This window comes from Sprattus sprattus (assembly GCF_963457725.1).
Source record: "Sprattus sprattus genome assembly, chromosome: 9".
In the NCBI taxonomy this organism is placed as follows: Eukaryota; Metazoa; Chordata; class Actinopteri; order Clupeiformes; family Clupeidae; genus Sprattus; species Sprattus sprattus.
The window spans coordinates 13380698-13390697 of NC_137928.1; the positions used below are offsets into that span (position 1 = coordinate 13380698).

Below are 10000 nucleotides of genomic sequence, written 5' to 3' on the forward strand. Positions count from 1 at the left end.
CAAACGTCAGCTTGGACATGGTGTTAAGGCGCAGGGCCTGCACCACCAGATGACTCTCCTTAACTACAGGGGGGGAGGGGGAGAAAACAGATGTTTCCAACGGTAAAAAGTATAATTTTTCTCTTATTTCTCTCTAGGTCTCTTTGTAAAACATTTTATGTGCATTTGTCTCTTTGTGAACTGATCTGCTTGTTTTGGTAATTAGCACTCAGAAGCACTTTCTAAAACGCTCTAGGGAGGGAAAGACAATCACAGCCTAAATACGTGGCTAAAAGAAACAAAATAGCCAAAAGGCCCTGCCCTGTTTCACTGGTCTTCATGCACTGTGAGCCTCAGAAACAGAGAGGCGCTGCAGAGCTGGGAGCTTAAGTGGTTTAATGGTCTTTATTGATACTTCTGTTCTTCGGCAGAGGGTCTGTCTGTGCTGCGGTAACAAATGTTTTCTGTTCCTGTGGACAATAAACCACCAGGAAAACAAAGACGTGCAATCCTGACAAAGAAAGAGAGAACAAGAGAGAGAGAGAGACAGATATAGTGTGTGTGTGTGTGTGTGTGTGTGTGTGTGTGTGTGTGTGTGTGTGTGTGTGTGTGTGTGTGTATCTGACAGCGGCTGGATGAGAAGGTAACTCAGCAAGGCACTGGTGGATATTGACAGGCAGCCTTTTAAAGAAAGGCCAAGTGTGGTCAGCTACCGAGGAGGGGGGATCAGACCAGGGGCTTATGGGGGGGGGGGGGGGGGGGGGGAGAGAGACAGACAACAAGAACGGGGGGAAATTAACCAGAGTAAGATCAACCCAAAATAAACAGACAATGAGAAGCAGAAAGAGGAAGGTTCATTTGACTTAGGATAAAGTACCAACTATCAGCATATAGACTATCAGCCCTGAATCTAATAGGTAGTGAGTAATATGATGAGAAATACATCCTTGAATCTGTATGATTGATGGTATATCCTACCACTTACACTGACTGTCCATCAAAGTTCTAGGAAAGTAATTGGCAAAGAGGCAGGCCAGTCTCTTTAGTAGTTTCAAGACTGCTTGACACCACCTGGCCACACTGACATTTACACTCCTGGCTACACTGAGCTCAGAGATTGTATTTTTCAGATCACTGATCTTGATGAGAGTGTGCAATCCACTCCCTTTAAAATACTGACTTAGAGAAGATTTCATGGCCACACTTACATGCCATGTTACACACACACACCACACACAGGGGCGCAGACTACAGTGTGGAAGCCTGTATGATTCAAAGAGGAATTGAATGTGCGAAAATTTGAAAGAGTGAGAGAGAGTGAGAGAATAAGAGAGTGAGATAGTGAGAGTGGGATACCAAGAGAGTGAGAGAATAATAGAGTGAGAGAGTGAGCGAATAACAGAGTGAGAGAGCAAGAAAGTGTGATAATAAGAGAGTGAGAGCGTGAGAGAGTGTCGTACTGTTAGCGTTGCCGCTCCTTCTCTGCTGCTGCAGCAGACTCCCACAGCCCCTCAGTACCGTCTTCAGAGCGCGCAAACCCCAGTCATAGTGCTGCTGCGGAGTTAACAGCTCCCTACACACACAAACACACACACACACACACACACACACACACACACACAAAATGACACATACACAGGGACCTGAGTAAATCAGGAGGACAGGGCATGTCATTCTTCAGTATATCCCAGCGGTCCTCACGGCAGGATACTGATTTAAGAAACCTGACTGTGCAACCCAACAGAGAGCTTAAGTCCCTCCACACGGATGGACACAACACACACACACACACACACACACACACACACACACACACACACACACACACACACACACACACACACAGCCTTGGATATACTTATCTTACTTGAGTTATATTTATCTAGCCTGGGACTGGACCCATGCAGTCATGGTGATTCCTCGAACTCCACAACACAAATACACATAGAATTCCAACAGCATTTACTATTCAAAGAAAATACATATACTATACAAAAACAATCACTCAAACACACACACACACACACACACACACACACACACACACACACACACACACACACACACACACACACACACACACACACACACACACACACACACACACAAACCATAATGTCCTATGTTTAAGTCGAAGGGATAGAACAAGAGTGTACCTGGCCAGGTTAAAGATGGCCACCAGCTTGCGGCCGAGGATCTTGCCGTCCTTAAAGCCCTCGGAGTAGAGGATGACCTCGGCGATGAGCTCGTTGTCGGGCCGTGACATGGCCACGGGGCGGAACAGCTGCTTCAGGTTATCCGGAAGCTTCTGCCGCCCGCCGTAGCCCTTACCTGCAGGGTTGAGCGTGATGAAGATGCCAGAGTTGGGATCCAGCTCCACCTGCGAGACAGCAGGACAGGGTTAGAGGTAGAGCGCGCCTTCAGTGCCATCAGTCCTCTCCTGCCAGTGCTTACAGTGCTGCCTTTTCTAATGCTGGATTATAGGGAAGCACACCTCACTCCTCCATACCCTATAGTAGATACACATGGTGCTCAGAGGCTGATACTGGAAGAGTGCCGGTCTATCAGTTTGAGAGGGTGTTAATGGCAGGTTCATTTGACTATTTGACTTAGGATGAAGTAGCGACTATCAGCATATAGACTATTGGCCCTGAATCTAATAGGTAGTCAGTAATACGATAAAAAATACATCCTGGAATCTGCTTTGGGTGATGGTAGCTCCAAACACTTACACTGACTGTCTTCTAACAAGAGTAGTAGATATACAGATGTTGCTCAGAGGCTAATACTGGTCCAAAAGAGTGCCGGCCTATCTACTTGAGTTGGTGTTTTTTTATGGCTGTGTTCCCCTCACCTCCTTGCCCAGCAGCTCACAGCTGTCCCTCTGGTTCTTGAGGGAGTTCTGGATGGCCTGGATCTGCATGGACACGGCCGACAGCACGGCCTCCTCCAGGCGGTTGAACTCGTCGAAGCAGCCCCATGCCCCGCACTTCACCAGCCCCACAAAGATCCGGCCCATGGACTTCACGTCAATGCCCTACGGAGACACACACACACACACACACACACACACACACACACACACACACACACACACACACACACACACACACACACACACACACACACACACACACACACAAATATATGAACTAGCCAATCATGCCACCATGTGTGTTTATTTAGTCCACCTGCCTTTATCTCAGTGTGTTTGTGAATTTGTCTTTGCTCTCTTTGTGTTTGTATGCATTCCCAACCAGGCCCTTTGCCTGTGTGCACATTCACCTCGTCGCAGTTGAAGACCAGCACCTGGCGGCCGAACAGGCCCCCCAGCGCCTTCACTGACTCGGTCTTGCCTGTGCCGGCAGGGCCGTACGGGTTCCCCCCTAAGCCCATCTTCATGGCCTGTGTGAGCGTCAGATAGCACTTATCCGTCAGGGGCGTGTGGACCAGCTTAGCAGCGTTCCCCTGTGGAGGAAGACAGAGAGAGAGAGGGGGAGGTGTAGATGGCAGAAGAAGAGAAAGGTGGAGATACAGAGGAAGAGAGATAGAGAGGGAGAGAGGTGGGGGTTGTGGAAAAGAGATTTAGTGGAAAAAAGATGAGAAAGATGAAAAGATAAATAGAAAAACAACGACCACAAGAAATCGGGAGAGAAAAAAAAAAGAGGGAGAAGGAGAGCGATAAGAGGAGAGGCTTTGAGTGTGGTAGAGCCTGCAGATCAACAGCCAAACACTGCAGGGCCCTACCACTTATCCATGAGTGTACAGCACCATCTACTGGACCAACAGAGAAATGCACACAGAAGCCCCTATTCAAAATTTCACTGCAATGTCAACGTCTGCAATGTCAGGGGGGGGTTACCTGGTACTCATAGGTGTAGTGGAACTCTGCGTCCACCATCTGGATGTAGCAGCGGCGGTCCGGGCGCAGGTAGAACCGGAGCTGCTTCTTCCAGGCCCAGCTGTCGGTGCTGTGGGCCTGCGCATCCGCCAGCTGCTTCACCACCTCCATGTTGTGGATGATGTCCAGTATCAGGGCCTTCAACTTCAGCTGCAGCACACTCCAGTCTGGAGCCAGGCGGGGTGGGGGTCAGGAGGTCAAAGGTTAAATCGTCAGTCAGTTATATGTAGGAACGTACAAACGTTTATCAGTGACACACTCAATGCATGAGCCTGGAGCAAAAGGGTAGGTTCAATAAGAAAGCACAATCAGTTTCTTTCATCGACTCACCAACCAGTCCATCAATCAAAAGGCTTTTGGTGCAGTGCTCTTTTGAAGGCATTTTTGTCTGTGGTGCTTTTATTTGTGCTTTCAGTTCAGTTCAGGTTCCATGGTTTTGGTCTATTCTTCTCGGTTCTTATTTAGGCTCCATGGTTTTCCAAGTCTTTCCTTAATTTTAATTTGTTGGTCTTTTATTGTGGTTTTATGGCTGTATTTATCTAGTGTTTCCTATCTTCTCATGCCATTCTAACTTGCTAGTCTTTTATTATGTTTATTTGTTTTTTACTCCTTTTAAATATGTTCTTCTGTCTGCTTGTTTTTTTAATGTATTTTATTTGTTTATTTCCTTTAATTCCTGTGTAATTTTATTATCAATCTATTTCAACTGGTAAGCCCTTTGGTAGAGCAATCAGACAAATCAGTCTGCTAATTCAGGACACTCTCAATGCGTCAATACGAACTCCATGTGAGTAAATCAATAAATTAGTTCTTCAGTCATTCAGTTAATTTATCAATTCTTTCATGAATTAGGCCCATACCAGTCTAAACATTTCACTCACTGACACTCACTTATTCAATTGTTCAATCAGTCCCCCAATCGGCTAACTCATTGATTAATCAATTAGCAAATGCACAGTATGTCTACCAGTCCACCAATCCACTTACTCACCAGGAAGTGAATGTCTCTAAACAAGCCTATTCATGAATGAAAGAATTAGTGGTTGAATAACTGGGGTTATCAGGGGGGCAGTTATGCATGCAGAAACTCATAAACGCATGTCTGATGATCACTTGAGTTATCACATTCATACGCAAGTCTATTCACAACACAACCCATGTGGGGCTTCAGATTATTGAGTAAAGAACGACAAACAGGCTACAGAAATGAAACGAGTCTGTTCAATTCACACGCGTGCTAGAAGAGAAGAGGAAGTGCATCATTAAATCACAGGAATAATGAGAATTGGAGAGACAGAAAACAAGAGACAGACACAAACAGAGATAGAGGAATCGAGAGATAGAGAGAAAAAAAGCCATCTACAGCCTAATAACTCTGTTTGCCAAAAGAAAGGGAGGCTGTGACTAATCACATCCTAAATCTGCTTCTCTGCTTTTATTTCCTGTTCCATCATAATGGCGTTTCAATGAATCAAAGAGGGCTTTTAGAGCACGCCTGCCGTTTGCTCAGCCTTTCATTAAGCCACTGGCAATTGATTAGCTTGACAATTACTCTGTGCCGCTGCTGAAATATTTCACCCCCAGCATCTTGTGGTAGGGGGAGGGGGGGGCGACACGTTTGCTATATACGTCACAGCCGTAATGAAAAGCCAGGGTCTGAATTAAAGTAGTAACACCCGGCCATAATCTGAATTAGCCTTACCACCACTGAAGTCTGCAGACACACTAGAATAGCACTAAAGAGTAGTCGTATGCGCATTCAAATGTAGCCTACACAAACACACACATATTGACTTCCACACAGAAACCACACACACTGTCCATGTCCACACACACAAACCCACACACAGACATACACACACACAGAAACGTATGTGCACACACAAATACACACACACACACACACAGACAAACTAGCATCACTGCAGTATTTTACAGGCATTTAATCACCCCGCCAAACTAAGTGAAAATTACTGCTAAAGTAATCGTAGCAGAAAACCTTTATTAGGGTCCTGAAATGAAGCGTAATATACTAATATGAGATTCAAATGAGGCTGAAAAAACGTACTTTGTACAGTGAATCTTCAGGTTCTTGTTATGCAATAGAGCGTGCTGAAAAATGGCAGGCTACTAGGTTATTATGCACTGTTCAGCCATTCCATAACACACCATTCTTCCCTTATTTCCAACCTGACTCCTCTCATGGGCTCCTCGTCTCCCAGAGCTAACCCTTTCATCAGCAGCAGACTCTAGAGTCTAGACTATCAGTGCTCCGGGGTGCACTTTACAAAAGATTTCACAATTATACCCAGTCATTACGACACACCAGTATGCAAAAGTGTTTAAACATACACACATACACACACACACCTCTAAAGACCTTTCTAGTTCCACATTTATGCACATAACGGTACCGCTTCATTTAGTTCTAATATAAGGGGGGCAATCTGAATGTGTTCAAAAATACACAACCAAACACACACACACACACACCTGCGCTGCCCTGTGTGTCCTCTGAGCTGGTGTCCACGCTGGTGTAGTGTTCTAGTTTGGCCATGAGCTCCAGCTCCAGCTGCTGCAGGCTCTGCTGCCTGATGGCATTCTCCACATCCTCAGTGAACTGGATCTGTTCCGCCACACACAGGATCTACAACACACACACACACACACACACACACACACACACACACACACACACACACACACACACACACACAGTGAGATATCACTTATATACGGTACATACACAAAAACACGCTCATCCACACACAATAGGCCATTTATATGCATCACACATTAACACAGTTTGAGTGTTGTGTTGTTTAGCTGTGCTGGGGATGCAGTACCTGAGAGGGGTAGCGGGATGGGTCCACTGCTCCTCTCTTCCCGGCCGAGACACACTCACACAGCAGCTGCTTCAGAGTCTCTTTCATCTCAGAGGAGAGCTCGCCCAGCCAAACCTATACACACATACACACACACACACACACACACACACACACACACACACACACAAAACCCAAACACACACACACACACACGCACACACGCACACACACGCACACACGCACACACACACACACACACACACACACAAAACCCAAACACACAGGGTCAAAGAGTGCAAAATTTCTTTTTCAATAAATCCAATTTCACCCTATGCCGAAAGGAAAGAGATGCAGAAACACACGCCACGGGAGCCTCCTGACCTCCACGTCGTTGGAGATGCGGATGAGGTTCCTCAGGGGCACCACCTCCCCCTCCAGAGACTTCATCGCTGTGATGTGCTGGAAGTCAGCATCAAAGTCCACACTGCTGATGCCTGAGCAGCACACAAAGCACACACTCAGTCACAGGAGCCTGGAAGCCTGTTCATTCATGCGTTCATCCTCCATATATCATATACCGCATATTCATTTAGATATGCCTCATATGGAATACAATGCATATGGAACTTCAACTCTAGTGTAGAGTATGGAGTACTATACTGAATATCTAACCCTGGAAGTGTGCATAACAACCTGCAATGTATGCATACTTTTTTGATTTTATCCAAAATAGCTTATAGTTCTTGTAAGGTATACACTTTATCACTATGTGTGACTGGGAATTCAGCCCTTATCCTTGGTAGTATTAACACCATGTTCTATCAGTTCAGTTGAAGGAACATCATTACTAACACGTGTCAAAAACAAATGTGAGGCTTAAACAGATAATTACTCTATTTACTGCAGAAACATAAAGTATATTCAGTATATAATGTGGATGTGTGTGTGGATGTGTGTGTGTGTGGGTGTGGGTGTGGGTGTGGGTGTGGGTGTGGGTGTGGGTGTGGGTGTGGGTGTGGGTGTGGGTGTGGGTGTGGGTGTGTGTGTGTGTGTGTGTGGTGTGTGTGTGTGGTGTGTGTCTGTGTGTGTGTGTGTGTGCCTGTGCTCTGGGACTGACCAGCAAAGAGCTTCTTGAGGTGGGACTGGATGACGTTGGGGTTGGTGGCCTGGCCTAGGATCTCCAGCAGGTCGTCGTCCCCGATGAAGTAGAAGCGCGGGAAGGCTGAGCGCTTCTCCTGTGAGGGTCAGATGATCCCATCACATTCTCACTGACAGCTCGTTTACACTCACACACACAGACACTCACTACTGAGGCCAAGAAGTCCACAAACATCTCCCTCTCAGAACAGATCAACTTGCCTTTTTGTATTCATCTCATTCCACCAAAGAACAGATACTGTGTTATTCACAGTCTCAATTATTGAGTTGTTCAATTGTTCTAGGGACGCTTGACTTATAATAAACAATACACACAATGGACCTTTTCACACTCTCCCTCTGGAAACAAACCCTGGACACGGGGTTACATTGCTACTAATGCGAGTTTTTTTTATCTACAATTACGCTACTAGCTTTGTCCTGGCACAATTTGTTCAGGCACAATTTGGCACAAGGGGCTGAAAGGGCTTGCCAGAGTCTCTGTTCTCTCAGTACAGCATAGCTTTCTTGTGACATGTGGTCTGCAACCTCCTCTATTCACCAGCCCCGCTTCACTGAGGTTATCTGAGGCTATCTGAGGTTATCTGGTGAACATGTGCTGCCGGCTGATGGCTGGTGTAGGCTACAGGAGCTCACCATATCTCAACCACACTGTAACTCACAAATGCCAAATCACTTCAGATTCAGAACTCCTGTGACCCCTTTCCGAGTCTAGGTGGTCTGACTTTGACAATAAACTTCTCTGTCGATTTTGTAGCTGCATCCTCCAATTTAGAGTGGTTCTGAATGTGACAGCTGTGCTGCTCGTACCTCCAGGAACTCGTTGAGGGACTTCTGGCAGCGCTGCAGCTGGTCCAGGATGGTGATGAGAGAGTTCCGGATGCCGGCGCGCGCCGTAAGAGATGTCACCCTGCTGTCTCTCTGTACGTCTGCCATGATGGACCTGAGAGAGAGAGAGAGAGAGAGAGAGAGAGAGAGAGAGAGAGAAATAGAAATAACGAGAGATAGAGAGATAGAGAGAGAGCGAGATAGAGATAGAGCGAGAGAGAGAGATAGAGAGAAATAGAAAGATAGAGAGAGAGAGAGAGAGAGAGAGAGAGAGAGAGTAGCACTATTGATTTACCAAGTAGCCAGTGTGTATCATCTTACTTATTTTACAACATGGCTGTCAAACGAGATGAGGTTGTCTGCAGGTAAACACACTGAATAAACAAGCCGCTATATAAAGACATTAACCACCACCCTTCTTGTATTTAATTTAGTCTCCACTTCAAACACAGCTCATCCTGTGCGAGGAGGGAATAACACACCACAGAATTGAATAAATCTCACCACTCTGCCATATGCAAATCTGCAAACCTCCCTTTGGCTGCTTTAACGACTACTTCATCATCCACTCAGCTCACCTGAAGTCCTCGTCCACCCTCTTGAAGCGCGCCTGCTCCCTGGGCAAGGCCCCGCGCCCGAAGATGGGCTCCAGGTACACCCACTTCCTCTGGATGGAGTTGAGGTTGTGCAGGTACTCGTCCAGGTCGGCCAGCCGCGTCTCCCACAGCGCCACCTTGTCCTGGAAGCCCCGGTAGTACGGCGAGTCCTTCAGGGACTGGAGCAGGCAGCGGTTGTCTCCCACCTGGATCAGAGAGTCCAGTTTAATTCTTCTTTAACACAAATGCTTTTAGGGAGTATACAGTGCATCCAGACACTTTACAGAGGAGCAAATCCATGGCAACAATGACAAGGAAAAATGTCCCTCTTAAAGAGGACACAGGAGAGGAGACTAACACATTTTCCATGAAGGGGTTTTCAGCCAACAACAGTTATGCTCTGCATGCTAAACAAAGAACCACTAGTACAAAAGTGAATACATCACTGAGCATGCTCTATCTTTTGGCATTTTTGTGGGTCTTTTGGTGGGTCTTTTTGTTGGCCACAAACAGTACAGATCTCCTCTCTGCCCACCTGGTTGACCATGTCCTTCCAGTCCTTAATGAGTTTGATGGTGGCGCCGCCACTGTCCACGTAGTCGGTCAGGGTGAAGCTCGCTCCTGCCCCCCACAGGTCAAGCTCCCTCAGCGCCTCTCGAATAGTCACCTCAGCATGAGCTCTGCTATTCAGGTCCTGAGAGGAGAAGGGG

The 10000-nt window shown here is 46.6% G+C and overlaps 1 protein-coding gene across 1 annotated transcript in view; it reads right to left on the bottom strand.

Moving 5' to 3' along the window:
* Positions 1-10000, bottom strand: part of dync2h1 (dynein cytoplasmic 2 heavy chain 1) — a gene marked incomplete at its 5' end in the record, with an annotated part of 168631 nt that overhangs the window by 143312 nt on the left and 15319 nt on the right. Inside the window, 13 exon segments of the mRNA XM_080844294.1 lie at positions 1-63; positions 1440-1552; positions 2136-2359; positions 2834-3016; positions 3265-3447; positions 3842-4047; positions 6374-6527; positions 6727-6840; positions 7090-7202; positions 7826-7943; positions 8677-8809; positions 9273-9496; positions 9826-9984. The exon segment at positions 1-63 is cut by the window's left edge and continues 137 nt beyond it. Coding sequence (XP_080700420.1) covers positions 1-63; positions 1440-1552; positions 2136-2359; positions 2834-3016; positions 3265-3447; positions 3842-4047; positions 6374-6527; positions 6727-6840; positions 7090-7202; positions 7826-7943; positions 8677-8809; positions 9273-9496; positions 9826-9984 — 1987 coding nt within the window.